General features: G+C 36.1%; 1 protein-coding gene across 18 annotated transcripts; it reads right to left on the reverse strand.

Moving 5' to 3' along the window:
• Nucleotides 1-484: 484 nt before the first annotated feature.
• On the reverse strand, nt 485-7,258 carry LOC104108431 (putative pentatricopeptide repeat-containing protein At1g12700, mitochondrial). 18 transcript variants are annotated; one of them, XM_033659230.2, is made up of 5 exons: nt 5,199-7,258; nt 3,920-3,986; nt 3,409-3,485; nt 2,152-2,237; nt 485-724 (listed from the first exon to the last, which is right to left on the reverse strand). In XM_033659230.2, the coding sequence occupies exon 1, from the start codon at nt 7,136-7,138 to the stop codon at nt 5,351-5,353; it is 1,788 nt and encodes a 595-aa protein (XP_033515121.1). In that variant the 5' UTR covers nt 7,139-7,258; the 3' UTR covers nt 485-724; nt 2,152-2,237; nt 3,409-3,485; nt 3,920-3,986; nt 5,199-5,350.
• Between the last annotated feature and the right edge of the window lie 8,811 nt (nt 7,259-16,069).

A 16,069-nucleotide genomic window follows, 5' to 3' on the forward strand; every position in this document is an offset into this window, starting at 1 on the left:
ACCTGAAAATCAACACCGACAATTCACACACGTCATAATACATCATATGGAGCTATTTAAGACTTCAAATAGTTGAAAGGAGCGTAAATGTTCAAAACGACAAGTTGAGTCGTTACATGAGGTAAATCTTCTAACATTTATTTTGTTCTCGGAGTTTTGTGATAATAAACGTCTTTTAAGATTTTTGTAGTGCCAAAAGTTCTTGTGATTTTTACGCAGTGATCAAGCTACCAATTCAAGTCTATAATTATATTCAATGATGTTCTCATTTGTTGAATTGTTCAACAATCATAATTTTTCAGAAACTCATATTTTTTCCTTACACGTATTTTATAACTCAAATGTAATTAGTTATATAGTATTTATGTAATTTTTAAAAAAAAATGTATTTATTGAGACGGGATACACGCGCAACGCTCGTACCGTAAGACTAGTCACTAAAAAACAGACGAAACACTATTTGTTTTGTTTAAAGGAATTGCCATCTTAAAAACAACCTGTTATAAGCACATAACCAAAAAAGTAGTGCAGTAGACCACATCAAGAGCCTCAAACAAATACTAGAAGAACCAAGCATGCAAATAGATTAAGCCCTTGATTCATTTATTTATTGTCATCATCATCTAGTAATATCCTCATATGTAAGCATTTACACGGTTCAGCACGTTCCTATGCTCACTTGCAACAGCACGAACAACATCTCCAGCGGACAGCTCATACCAGTCTGATCAACAAAATAAAGGGAACCCAATTATTTTTGTTCAAAAAGGAAACCTTTTTGATAAGAAAAATTATGGTATTCAATAAGTAAGGTTCAAAAAGGAAACCTTACTAGTTAATGTAATTAGGAACCTTAACAAGATCATTTCTGACTATGTTGGAACTTGTCTTATAAGATCATTCAAACAAGTAAAAGAACCACAAAATGCTCTTGAGTATATGCCAATATTAATCACTAAAAAAACAGACGAAACACCATTTGTTTTGTTTCAAGGAATTGTTGTCTTAAAAACAGCCTGTTATAAGCACATGTAACTAGAAAAGTAGTCCACGTCAAGAGGCGCAAACAAATACTAGAAGAACCAAGCATGCAAATATATACAAGATCAAGCGTTTGATTCATTTATTTATTAGCATCATCATCTAGTAACCTCCTCATAAGTCATATGTAAGCATTTACACGGTTCAACCTGTTCCTATGCTCACTTGCTACAGCACAGACAACATCTCAAGCGGACACCTCATACACCTCTAATCAACAACAGGAATGTGCCTGATGCGGTTATCAACAACTTATTGTTCCATTAAACAGAGCAAACATAGATTTGTTTTTGAGTATGACCCCTTTCGCTGAACCCATTCATGGTGATTGCATACATGACTCCATCGGGCTCACAATTTTTCTCCCTCACCAACTTTTTGAACAGTTCAACTGCATCGTTGACCTTATTTTCAGCAAAAAAATCCCTTATTAGGATGTAAAAGGTGAGGTGACAACATTAAATGATGCCATTCTTCAAGTAAATGGGTAACACAGAAAATCTACAATAACACAATGCATCAGGCAATAACTGTTAATCAAGATATTCAGGATGACTCCGTTAATTGGGATACCCAATTTCTGCATTTTTCCAACAAGAGAAACGACAACAGAGTAATGCTTCATATTTATCACTAGCTTACAAATATTCTCCCTCACCAACTTTTTGAACAATTCAACTGCCTCTTTGACCTTGTTTTCAGCAAAGATTCCCATAACAGGGTGCTAAAAGTTACAACATCAAATGCAATGTTATTCTTCAATTAAATTGGTAACATCGAATATTCACAATCAGCACGATGCATCAGACAATGACTGTTAATTATGCTATTCAAGATGACTCAATCAAATGGGATACCCAATTTCTGCATTTTTCCAAAAAGAAAAGCGACAGCTGAGTAATGCTTCATATTTAGCAGTCTTAAATAATTTAGAGAAGCCGACAACAGAAGGAAGAGGTTGTGTTCTAACCATTTTATGAAAGAGAGTCACAGCATCATCTAAACACTTGACATTCTAAGACTTACTACTACTATGGCATGAAGAATAAGCACTGATTGTAAATGCCAAACCAGAATAGAAAGTAGCAAAGAAAGAGATAAACTGAATACCACTGCAAGAGTAACGCAAAGAAATTTTCTTCATCTTCGATGGCCTAATTTCTGTGGATGTGAGCGCTGCTCTATCTCGGTGTGCCCTAATTTTGCACAATTTTTGTTTGTTACGCAGGAGCAGAGGGAGCAAATAGTGGGTTATCAGTTAGAGCCTGTTTGGCTTAGCGGATTTAAGTGTTGAAGCTGATTTAATAACTAAGCAGTTACATGTTTGGATAAAAGTGTTGAACTGATAATAAACCGTTAATAAACACCTTTTTCGGTTAAAATAACATAACTGCCCTTAATGTTGTTGACACTAATAAAGACGCAATTTTTACAAGGTTTTAAATTCTAAGTTGACTCAAATGCAAAATAATTTACGTCTCACTTATTTTTAATACAAATTGATTAGAATAAATTATTTTTGATAAATATCAATTATTTTATGATAAGCTAAAATATAATCATAAGCTATAATATAAAAGTTAATAATTTGATTAAAGTTTGTTGGAAAAAAATATACTTAAATAATACAGAAAATGATGGAATAATACATAAGAAACAAACATTTAATAGAATTTTCTTTGTTGCTAATTAATAAAAAAAATTAACTATCTAAACTGGAATTCAAATAAGTAAAAGAAACATCGTTGATGTGTTGGATCCAAAAAGATGGGCCTTGATACCTAGTTATTCAAAGAAATCTATCACATTGTAAGAACGTTCCAAGGAGTCATTTTATGCTCTTAGCTAAAAAAGTTAGAATTGTGTCAAAATAAGTTGTCTGCCCCAAAATATAAAATCGATAAAGATGAAGACTGAGATGTTCTTAATGGTGGTGGCCGATGATGTTGCTGGGTTTTGGAAAAATATTGTGTAACGAGTGAGGGAGCGAAGTCATGGAGAGGGTTAGGGGTTTATTTCAACAAGGGTATTTAGAGAATTGTGAAATACTTGTTCACTCATTATGGTGCAAACACATACCCGGATCAGCCTGGTTCTTCCCATGTTCCGGGTTCGGGGCCTGCTCCCCACCCCCACCATTCTCTTGTCGTAGAAGAAGAGCAGAAGAACAATAAAGATGCTGATGCCAAATTGGAAATATTTAAGAAACTTATGGGGTAAATTCTCAGAGCAATTTCACATTGAACTCGGAGATGCCAAATTGGATAGGGAACAGACCACTCGAGTAGTTTCCCAAGATTTTCAGCTTTGCAACTAATCATCACGCAACAGAAGAAGTGCATTAGTCTCCACAAGGATGGAACATACCTTTGAAAAGAAGGTGTAATGACTGTGAAATGGAGGAAATGACCCAATTTTTGCAAGTGAATGAAGGATGTCAAGGGCTGCAAGCAGAACCAGATGTATAACTCATTTACTTTTTTGGTGTAAGAACAAAAAATGTACAGGAAGCTGAGAGGATGATAGATTTTCTAAGTTCATCTCACGTGCAACAAATGAATTGAATTTTATATTTTGTAACTGCACGTCCTAAGCAACCCTTGGGTGCTACAACAACAACAACCCAGTAAAATCCCATAAGTGGGGTCTGGGGAGGGTAGTGTGTATGCAGACCTTACCCCTACCTCCGCGGAGTAGAGAGGCTGTTTGCTTGGGTGCTACAAATAATAAAATTCTTATATAAGGCCACTTGGTGGACTGCCACATTTAAATAATTCTTAACATGTTGCAAAGTATTTAAACTTATCTTGTTGTGTCCGAAGCAAATACACTAAAAAAAAAAGGCTAGAGGTTTTAAAAATGAAGCAGAAAATAGCACCTTTTAACAGTTGCATCGCTTTCAGAACTTCAATTTTTGGCGTGAGTGTGACCGTGATAAGCTTGTTCTGCAAAGCACACGTAAAATAATTTGATATCATGTAATAATATGTCTCGCAATCTAACTACAAATCTAGCTTCTAGAATAGCTTTGACAGGAAGCACATTTCCGTGCTGCAAATTTCTTTTATGACAAGAAGAGCCTTGAAGTTTACCAGCACATCCCCAACTTTCGTTGCATGGATGATCTTCCCTGTAATATGGTTTTCCAGGGATCTTCTGGTTCAAGAGAGTTAATGAGAGAGAGGAGGCAAAAAAGAAAGAGAACAAAGCCATTTGTGTTGGCATCTAGTAAATCATCTTCCAAATACTAGACAGTAGAAAATGGAGATTCAAAACTTTTAAGCCTGGCAAATTGCCTGTATTGTCAGATGAAAATTCATAAGCTTTTAAGTGTACTGTAATAAGTTAATCTGACAATTGACATTCAAATTTCTAGAGACGAGGTTAATTTTGTGACGATTCATAATCACATTGAAACAAAAAAACATAGAAGATAATAGATATATGTTGCTATCCAATAGTGTCCACAGGATTCAATATTCCATAGACAACTAAATATAACGACAAATATGACGAGGCTACGGGTGGAGACATGATCATGGAAAGCGCTACTGCGTCTATCTCACTTTTAAGTTACTAGCGCTATAACACAGTGCTGAAGTATAAGATAAGACTTGTCCCTCACAATTCTTAAAATATAAAGCAGAGTATAAACTAAAAAGCTAAAATCCATAATCTAAAATAAGAAACAAACATTTACAGTAGAGAATTGCAAACAAATGTCTATGCCTTCAAAAGAAATCCCTTCCCTCCATCCTCTAAGTTAGTTGACAATTACGATATGGAGTACGGGGTTAACAGTCAATTTCTGAACAAGTTCTATTTCAGTTTCAGGAATGTCACAAATATTCCTACTATTATGACACACGGTTGATCTTGTCAGCTGTGTGTTCCAATTAGTTGATATTACCAAGACTCTAGAAACTACAGAAAAAATTGTAACTATAGCAAGTTCTAAGTTGCAGGCAGTTATTTATATTCAAATAGTAGAAAATGATAATACATGAAGATAACACTGAAAGTGATATTCCTAGACTTATAATGTGTACATACATATAAGGGAAACTCACATTATTTATTAAACAAACAGAGCAGTAATATCTGATTTCCAAGATAAAGAAGAGTGGAAAACAATAAAAATATCAAAATTGATGTACCTCGTCAATAGGCCTGCCTGGAAAGCTCAAGCAACGTTCTAATTGTCTTTTATCAGCTTCTGCAATTGCATTGGATGACATACCTTTGCAGGGATAAACGGAAGCTGTATCATAGTGATACTATAGGCGAATAAAACAAGCAAAATAAATATTCAATGCTTATTTTCCAAGTGAAGCTCTGGTATCATGTCAAGGACGGATGGATTCTCCCTTATAACGTTTATCAATAACTCAGTTGTAGTTGCATCAAATGAGAAGCCCCTTCCAGCCATTTCCTTCATAAGAATTGCCATTTCACTAATTCTATTGCACCTGAGAAATCCTTGAACAATAACATTGTAAGTGATACCATTGGGCAAACAATTGTTGTCCTCCATTTTTCTTAGCATATCTTTAGCTTCACCTAACAACCCTTCTAGACAGAATTTATTAATCATTATAGTGTATGTTCTCACATTCGGAAGTAGTCCAATTAAAGAAAGCGCTTCAAAAATAGCATGAGCTTTGTCAAGTTTACCATTTTTGCACAATCCATTAATGACAACATTGTAAAATTCAATATCAGCATTTTCTCTCTTTCTTTCCAACTCATTAAAGAGTGACACACCTTCTTCAACAAGTCCATACTTAAAATAACCCTTGAGTAAAGTGCAATGAGTGTATAAATCAGGTACATGTCCTATAGATAGCATCTCAGCAAAGAACTTTTTTGCATCGCCAATTCTTCCAACTTCAAACAGACCTTGCAATATCGTATTGAAGGTAACAATATCAGGCTTTGATCCCCTTCGAGAAATTTCACGAAACAACTGCATGGCCTCATCCAACTTCTTTTTCTTACAATATCCATTTATTAGTATGTTATAGCTAATAATGCCAGGCTCAATGCACTTATCTATCATGAAATCGAAAATTCTCCTCGCTCTATCCATTTGACCACGCAAACAATATCCATCCATTATCACATTGTAAGTTAATATATCAGGCTCTACACTTTTTTCGTTCATATGTCTCATTACTTCCTCGGCATCTTCGACTTTCCCTTCTTTACACAGTCCATCAATCACCATACTGAAGGTGTAGACATCTGGATAAATATTAAGGTTTAACATCTCAGAGAATAAAGTCCTAACCTTTTCCCACTGACCAAACTTACACAAACCATCAATCAATGAATTAAATGTGAATATGTCCGGACAAATGCCTTTCTTATTCATCTCGTTCAAAAGGCTGATAGCATCATCTAAGTTTCTATCTTTGCAAAGGGAATCTATGACAATGTTGTAGTTAAATATGTCGGGCTTAGTGTTCCCTTGTTCCATTAACCGGAGCAAACTAACAGTTTTTTCAGTATGACCCCTTTTGCTGAGCCCACTCATGACGGTTGCATACATGACTTCATTAGGCTCACAAATCTTCTCTCTCACCAACTTTTTGAACAAGTTAACTGCATCTTTGACCTTATTTTCAACAAAGATTCCCCTAATTAGGGTGGTAAAGGTGACAACATCAAACGGAATGCCTTTCTTCAAGTAAATGGCTAACACCGAAAATGCACAATCAACACGATGCATCAAGCAATAACTGTTAATCACGATACTCAAGATGAAATCATTAATTGGGATACCCAATTTCTGCATTTCTCGAAAAAGAGAAACAACAGCAGAGTAATGCTTCATACTTAGCATAGTCTTAAATAATTTAGAGAAATCGAAAACAGAAGGAAGAGGCTGCTTTCTGACCATTTGACGGAAGAGAGTCACAGCGTCATCTAAACACTTGACATTCTCAAGCTTGCTATTTACCCCAAATTTACCCTTTGCCGAAATGGACATATTACTATGACTTGAAGAATAAACTCTAACAGTAGTTGACGAAGAAGAACGGGAAATAGCAAAGTAAGAGAGAAAGGGAATACCATTGCGAGAAATTCTACTCATCTTCAGCTAACGAATCTCTATCAATGAACTTTCCACCAGCGGATGCGAAAGTCATGTCTATTTCGGTGTGCCCTAATTTTTTGCTGAGTTACTCGGAGCTCCATTGTAGTTTTTTCATTTCTTTTCAAAGTTTTAGCTTAAATACTCCCAAAACTACATTTTAGAGCTTATTTTGAAAAGTGCCAATAAAAAACTTTATTTTAAAAAGTGTTTTTGCTCAAAATTGCTTTTCGAAAAATATTTTTAGAGAGTTACAGTTTGTATTTGATCTATTCATTTGATAAGCGCTTTTTGAAATATTTGATAAGTAAATTATATTTAACCAATCTTTTCAAAATATAATTTTGAGTGTCAAATTACTAAAAAGGACAGTAAATGTTTACAGTTTGTATTATTTAAAAGAGAGAAATAAATTTAAATATTTATTGTAAAAAATTTCCATTAATTTATTATTTTTATTTAATTAAAATATAAAAAAATTGTAATCAATATAAAATATAATTATCTAAATCAATAATATTAGGTTTTCAGTATTGCTTATTGTTTACATGATGATTCAAATATATTATAACACTATCGTTCAGTATAAAGTAAAAATTTACTTCATAAATCCTATATAAAAGAAGAAATCTATTTATATTACAGAACGATGAAAATAAAATAAATAAAAAAGAAGAAAAGGATGGTAGAAACAAAAAAAGAAAAAAAAAGATAATTAATGAAAGATAGTTAAAAATATATAAATTTATACTAACGATACTTTTATCTTAAAAAAATATTTTTTTATTTTTTAGAAGAAGATGGAATTTGAAGCTTCTTTTTAAACGCAGAAAAACTACTTCTGCTGCTACTCTAAATCACTTTCACGTCTTGGCCAAACAAATCAAATTTTTAAAAAAGTACTTTTTCTGATAAAAAAAAGTACGTTTGGCCTCCTAGAAGCTTGGCCAAACATACTCTTAGATGCTTTGAGTCAATATCTATGTATGTCGTAATTTCCATTATTCTGTAGTATCTTCTTTTTTCTTTTTTCAAAAAAAAAAGTATACTTCTTGGGTAAAAAAATATCAAAATAATGCAAGATAATCACAATGGATAAACACCTATCAAGATTAAGAAAACACAATAGATATACCAATTTATTAAGAAAGAGTTATTAAATCCAATTTTTGTGGTTTGTGTCCTAAAACGTTAGAGTATAAACACATGAAATATATATTTATTGAAGTGGATTATTTGTAAATATTTTACACTATATGATAAATTATTTTCTTCTTTTTTAACCGACTTACAACCTATGTTGTGCCAGCTTCACACTTGGTAGTTCAAAGTTCACACATATGAAGTTGACTATCAAGCCTAACTTCATACCTAAATGTCTGAAATTTAAATTGCACAAGCAATAAAACTTTATACCCATGAATGAAATTAATTTTGAAGCAGCTAAACTAAAAAATATTTCTAAACTTCGATTGTTTTTAAATAAGGGTCATCCAAGTGATATTTGTGCACTTTTCTCATTGAAAGGTAATTTCACAATGAGATAAAATTTAATTTGATGGATGTATTAAAGAACATAAAATAGAATACATATAATTGAACCAAAGAAGCTTATAGGAGGAAGGAGCATTTGAATCATTGTAACGACCAACCAGTTGTTTTGAGCATTTGCATTCCGTTTAGATGTTTGAAGTCTTTAGTAGCTCCATATGTGTCACGACCCAAACCGATGGGCCACGACGGGTACCCGGTACCTTACTCAACCGAGTACCAATGTAACGTATCTTTCGTATCATACTATCATAGGTAAATAAGCCGGAGAAGTTGTCGTGAGATAAGCAGAATAACATGAGGAAATACTCGACATTGGACGACCCAACATGTAATACAAACTTATACATATGACATACGGGCCTATAAGACCAAAATGATCACTCGTACATTGAACATAGGCCGACAAGGCCATACAGTCTTTCATGTACATGATATATGTCTACAAGCCTCTAAGAGTAGATAAATACCATAAAGGTCGGGACAGGACCCCGCCATTCTAATCAATACATGTCCAAATCATACTGACCAAATAAGCAACTCCGGAGCAAATAGAGCACACCAACACCTTTCGCTAAGCTGATAGCCTACTTGGAGAACTCTCAACCTGTCTATCGGGACCTGCGGGCATGAAACACAGCATCCCCAGGCAAATGAGATGTCAGTACAAATAATGTAACGAGTATGTAAGGAATGAAAATCAGGAAATAAAATACATGAGAGAAACATGGAGTAATAGACTCAACATGTAAATCTGAATAGCTCTGAATCATTTCATATTTATAATGTCATGCATATGCGTATAAATGTCATATCATGCATAGGTGTATGCGTACATAACATCATCAAGCCTCTGAGGGCATCCCATCATATCATCTCGGCCATTGTGGGCAAATCATCAATGTATACCAGTTGATCAGGTGGTGGTGTGTATATAACGATGTAACCTTTTTTTATATCCCATATACATATAATATACGTGTATATAACGTCATCTGGTCATAGGTCAATGAACATGTATAAATGAATGAAATGCATAAGAAGTACTTTAATAAGATTTCTCGGAATGTCATAAGATCAATATGCCTTTCGGATAACATTATCAACTACATATTTTTCTAAGACCCATGAACAGAAGATATAATAATAAGATATGGGAAATCAAGAATATAGGCACCCCTAGTACTTCTATGAATAGAGTTATTTATGAAAGTTGCATATTTGCCCGTTTTGTTTGTATCGTATGAATCATGCCAAAAAGAAAGAAGGGATAGCCTTAACATACTTGAGCCGATTCTCTTAACAATCCCTCTAACACACGTCTTTTGCGAAAAACACGTAACGACGGATCAGAGTAGGAAAAAATCCGTATGATATTCTTGAGAAAGGTTATACCGGGCTTCCTTAGAATTGCAAAATCCCGTTGCTATGATGCTAAGAAATCTCGTTTGAATTTTGTTGAAGACCTGTTACTTGCAAATTAGATATAAGCACCTCTCTTTGTAAATTAGAGAGGTCTTATACCTTAGTGGGTGTGGGCCCCACTTCATGTGGTGACTTAGCCACGTAACTCTCAAATTTTGCCACCTTACTAAATGAACTTAAAGGTCACTAATTTGGACAGTTTGCTGCCACGTTTGGGCTCGGGGGGGATTAAGCTTATCCAAAATTTATAATTAATTAGCTAATCTCCCACCAAAAAATTATTAATTACCCAATTATCCACATAATGAGAATTATCCCAAATTACTTAAGATACTACTCACTTTTAACATACCTCATACACCTTACTATCATAGTCATGTGGTACCTTGTATGGCACTAGTCCATAAATAACGAGTAATATAGCTCGAACCGTATTTTATCCCAAATTAACAACCTTCAATGAAACTCATTTTTTTTGATTCGTTTACCCTTTAACCTTCACGACACTTACTAATCGCATGTTATAAATAGCATAAATGCTTATAACCTCAAAAATAATCCAATTCCCGAGTTTACGTCGATTAACTTATGACGAAACTTTAACGTACGAGAATGCGGGATGTAACATCTCATTTCCGATCTTTCATCAATTTACTTATGGCGTACTTTCACGTACAAAAATATGGGGTGTAACAGTATGATATATTATGACTTGTCTGTATCGCCAGTTTCAGTTTTCGGGTGATTTAGAATTAGTTTGGAAGAATGATTTTCATGTTTGAAGCCTTAAGTTGGAAGAGTTGACCAAGTTTGACTTTTATATATTTGACCTCGGACCGGAGTTTTGATGGTTCTGTTAGGTCCGTATAGTAATTTTGGACTTGGGCATATGCCCGATTTTGCATTTGGATGTTTCTAGAAGGTTTCGACACTAATTGGCGAAAGTTGAAAATTTGAAGGTTTGGAATATTCATAAGTTTGACCGAGAGTTGACTTTGATGTATCAGGTTCGAACTGTTGTTCCGAGAGTTGGAATAGGTTCGTTATGTCATTTGGAACTTTTATGCAAAATTTGGGTTCATTTCGGATTGGTTAGGCTTGAATGAGACGCTTGGTTTGAAGTTTGAAGTTTATGAACTTAAGAGATTAATCATAATTGACGATTCGTAGTTTTGATTTTGTTATGTGTCATTTGAGGCCTTGAATATGTCCGTGTTATATTTTGGGACTTCTTGGTATGTTCGGACGGGGTTCCGAGGGGTTCGGGTGAGTTTCAGGGTGATTTCAGATCATTTTAGGCCATTTTCAAATGCTGATTTTTGGCTACAGGTGTGTACATCATGACCGTGGAGAATTGGCCGCGATCGCGTAGAGTAAAATGGAAAAATTGAACCTGTGAATCACGTTCGCGGAGGACGATTCACGTTCGGGAAGAAGGAATTATGCTGTCACTGAGCTGACTTTGGAAGCTTATATCTTGCAATCTATAAGGAATTTGGAGATGATCCAAAAACCCTTTGTTTCTAGTTTTTAGAAAATCAAACCGTTTACCATTTGAAATTTTGTAAAAAAAAGGTATGGCCGTTCTACTATAGGCTATTTGGAAAAAGTTTAGGAAGGTAATGGAATTTGTTCATCGTGATCGCGGAGATATGACTACGATCGCGAAGGGTAAAAACTGTGTTGGAAAATTTTGGAATTGCGATCGCAAGGTTTGTGACCGTGATTACGAAGAAGGACCACCGGCAGTGTATTAAAATATCAAATTCGAATTTTTGAGTTCATTTTATCATATTCTGAGCTATGGAGCTCGAATTTGGGGGAATTTGGAGGCGATTTTCAACACATGGATTGGAGTAAGTTTTTTCTACTCGGTTTTGATTATATTTTATGAATATATCTTTGATTTTGACATTTGGATTATGAATTTTAAACAGATATTGGGGGTTTTTGTCTAAACTTTCCTAAAGTGATTTTTTGTATTTTGAACATCGATTCGGAGTCAGATTGGAATAAAATTAGTATGATTGGACTTGCTATTGAATGGATTATGGGATTTTGTGAGTTTTGTAGGGTTTTGAGGTGCGGTCTCGGGTTTGTGTCACGACCCAATTTCTCCTATAAGCCGTGATGGCGCCCAACGTCGTCGCTAGACAAGCCAACGGTGAACTAGCCATGTATTTATTCTTTTTAATAATTTCAATGTAGTTGATTTTTATTTATTAAGTAAATAAGAAGTGGAAAATTTAATAAAGTAAAGCGTGAACTAAATAAAGACCAAGTACGGTGAAATAAATACTCAAAAGCCATCAAGTGTCTACTAGCAAGTTTCCAAGACCCGGTGTCACAAGTGTATGAGCAACTAATACAAAACACTATGCTACTGTCTGAAATAGGGTAGACAGAAAGTAAGTACAAAAAAGAGACTACGGGTGCTGCAGAACGGTCTCAGAGAGCAACTCACCACTAGGCCTCAGGGTAACGGGGGTACGCGCCTGACTGACTGCTAGATGCACCTACCTCAGATTCTGCACGTTTAGTGTAGAAGTGTAGCGTGAGTACATAAACAACATGTACCCAGTAAGTATCCAATCTAACCTCGAAGAAGTAGTGACGAGGGGTCGATATTGACTCTTACTATGGGCCAATAATAAAAATACAAAAATTCTAAATAGGCATGGAATACATGAATAATAATAATAATAACACAATAACCATCAATAAATAAATAGATCTTTAACTAATAGTAAATTTAAAATCCCCAATTGACACATGCTAACTTCAACAATTTCAGACCATTAAATAAATTATAACCTCTCAAGTCATAAAATAATATCAAGTGTATTCGGGCTTCAAACATTATCACGCATGATTTATGCCGAGGTCGTACGCCCCGATCCAAAATACTGTGTGCACTGCCGAGGGATGAACGACACGAACCATAGATGCATCTATTATACTACCGAGGCAAACAGCCTGCTCCCATGAGAGTAGAGAAGTTTACTCACTCGCGGAAGTACTTGTGTTACGACCCAATTCTCCATCCGTAAGATGTCGTGATGGCACCTAGTCTCTACGACTAGGTAAACCTAACTAATTGCGGAAAAATGGAAATAGAAGTAAAATTAACAATAAACTGCAACAGGATAGTAGAGTAGCTGATAAGATACCACTCGGCATGTACAAAACCCAAAACTCGAGTATACACAGTATGTTTCCCAAAACCCGATAGTTATAAGTCACAAGCTACAGAAAAGAACTAATGTCTCTATATACTGGAATCTAAGTAAAATACGAAAATGGGGGAATAGAAGGGGACTCCATGGTCTGCGGACGCGGCAGATGTACCTTGAAGTCTCCGTACAGCAACAAGCACTCTCAGCTAATAGCGGAGCTGATAAGAAGCACCTGGATCTGCACATAAAATATGTGCAGAAGAGTAGCATGAGTACACTATAACGGTACCCAGTAAGTGCCAAGCTTAACCTCGGTAGAGTAGTGACGAGGTCAGGTCCGCCCCTACTGGGATATAATAATAAGACAAATGATATGATAAAAATGAAGTAAAACGGAGAATTTAACAGAAAGAATTCACAGAGAAATAACACCACATCACAATGAGATAACAACATGGGCGCTTCCGACATACCGTCTCGTAGTCCCAAAGGTAAATACTCAACGGGGGATCTCCCGAGATACCATCTCGTAGTCCCAAAAGTAAATATGTGAAAAGATCTCCCGAGGTACCGCCTCGTAGTCTCAAAAGTAAATATGCGAGGAGATCTCCCGAGGTATCGCCTCGTAGTCCCAAAAGTAAACACACAGCTCAAATCAGTAGAGAAAACAATTAAAAACAATAATTTTACAGCTAAGGTTGGTACAATTCAAGTAAAGGCAGGAATTGAACTAAACATGCTGCACAGAATTTCAAATAAGTATTTAAGACACGTAGACATGCTAAACTAAGCTAAACAAGATAACTACACATGCTAGTATAACTCAATTAAGGTGTAACATGCTATTATTTAGTGAAAAATGACTTTTACAATAATTAGCCCGTGTACGCACTCGTCACCTCGCGTACATGACGCTCACGTATCATAGAAGTATCACAACAGTACCAAATCGTAAGGGGATTTCCCCCACACAAGGTTAGGCAAGCCACTTACATCGAACCAAGCTCAATCAGTCAACAAGAATGTCTTTTCCTCGATTATCCAAGTCCGAATGGCCCAAATCTAGACAAAAACAATTACATACCATAAATACAACTATAATAGACTAATCTAATTAATGAAATCAAGACTTTAACAAGAATTTCAAAAATCGCTCTAAAAAGCCTCCCAGGGCCCACGTCTCAGAAGCGGGTAAATATCACAAAATATGAACACCCATTCACTCACGAGTTCACTCATACCAAAATTATCCAAATCCGAATCAAAACTCAAAAACTTAGTTGAAGAACTTCCAACCTTTTCTCCCAACTCTCTCAACCAAATTCCTTAATAAAATGACGAAATTGACTATAGATTAGTGGAATATAACCATAAACGAGTTAAGAATCATTACCCCAAATATTTCTCTGAAAAACCCTTGAATTATCGCCTCAATCTGAGCTCTCAAAGTCCAAATATTGAAAACGGGATAAAAACCCTCGAAGTCCCTCTTTTCTGCCCAGCGATTTCGCACCTGCGGATATTTAGTCTCACCAGCGTTACCGCACCTGCGGAAAATCCATCGCAGGTGCGGACTTGACTTAAATCCTCTGGTCTGATTTTGCTATCAGAAGGCCGCACCTGCGAGTGCGCGCCTGTGAACCTTTGTCCGCTTCTGCGGTCTTCCCTTCCATGCCTATCCTCTTCTGCGGTCCTTAAGCGTATCTGCGGGTTCGTAGATGCGGAATTTCCCCTCGCACATGCGACCCCTGGCCACTCATCCAAAATCCGCTTCTGCGCTTGACCCCACGCACATGCGTGCCCGCACATGCGGCCACCCCACCGCAGGCGCGATTACACCAGAAGCTTGAAAGCTTCAGTAATTTATACAAGTCCAATTTCGATTCGTTAAGCATCCGAAACTCACCCGAGGCTCCCGGGATCTCAACCAAACATACCAACAAGTCCTAAAACACCATACGAACTTAGTCGAGCCCTCAAAACATGTCAAACAACAACAAAATCATGAATCACCCTCCAATTCAAACTTAATGAACTTTGAAACTTCTACAACTGATGCCGAAACATATCAAATCACGTCCGATTGACCTTAAATTTTGCACACATGTCACAATTGACATTACAGACCTACTCCAACTTTTGGAATCGCAATCCGACCCCGATATCAAAAAGTCCACTTCCGGTCAAACTTCCTAAAAATTCAACTTTCGCCATTTCAAGCCTAATTCAGTTACAAACCTCCAAAACACAATCCGGACACGCTCCTAAGTCCAAAATCACTCAACGGAGCTAACGGAACCGACGAAGCTCCATTCCGGAGTCACCTTCACATAGTTTCAACTAAGGTAAAAAAATCCTAGAACTTAAGCTTCCGTTTTATGGACTAAGCATCCCAAATCACTCCTAAACTACAAATAGAACCTCCTGATAAGGCACATAAGCAGAAAAAGACACGGGGAAAGCAGTAAACAGGGGATTAGGGCTATTACTCTCAAAATGACCGGCCGGGTCATTACATCCTCCCCCTATGAAAATAGTCGTTCGTCCTCGAACGAGTATAGAAACATACCTGAAGTGGTGAAACGATGAGGATAACAGTTGCGCATATCATGCTCGGTCTCCTAAGTCGCCTCCTCGACCGGCTGACCCCTCCACTGAACCTTCACGGAGGCAATGTTCTTTGACCTCAACTTTCGAAACTGCCTGTCCAAAATAGCCACCGGCTCCTCAACATAAGATAAATCCTTGTCCTACTAGACTGAGCTGCAATCCAACACAT

This window comes from Nicotiana tomentosiformis, chromosome 2 (assembly GCF_000390325.3).
Source record: "Nicotiana tomentosiformis chromosome 2, ASM39032v3, whole genome shotgun sequence".
NCBI lineage: Eukaryota > Viridiplantae > Streptophyta > Magnoliopsida > Solanales > Solanaceae > Nicotiana > Nicotiana tomentosiformis.

What these genes read in the sequence shown, in the direction of transcription:
- LOC104108431 (XM_070192723.1), bottom strand. Translation starts at nt 7,138, where the DNA reads ATGAGTAGAATTTCTCGCAATGGTATTCCCTTTCTCTCTTACTTTGCT.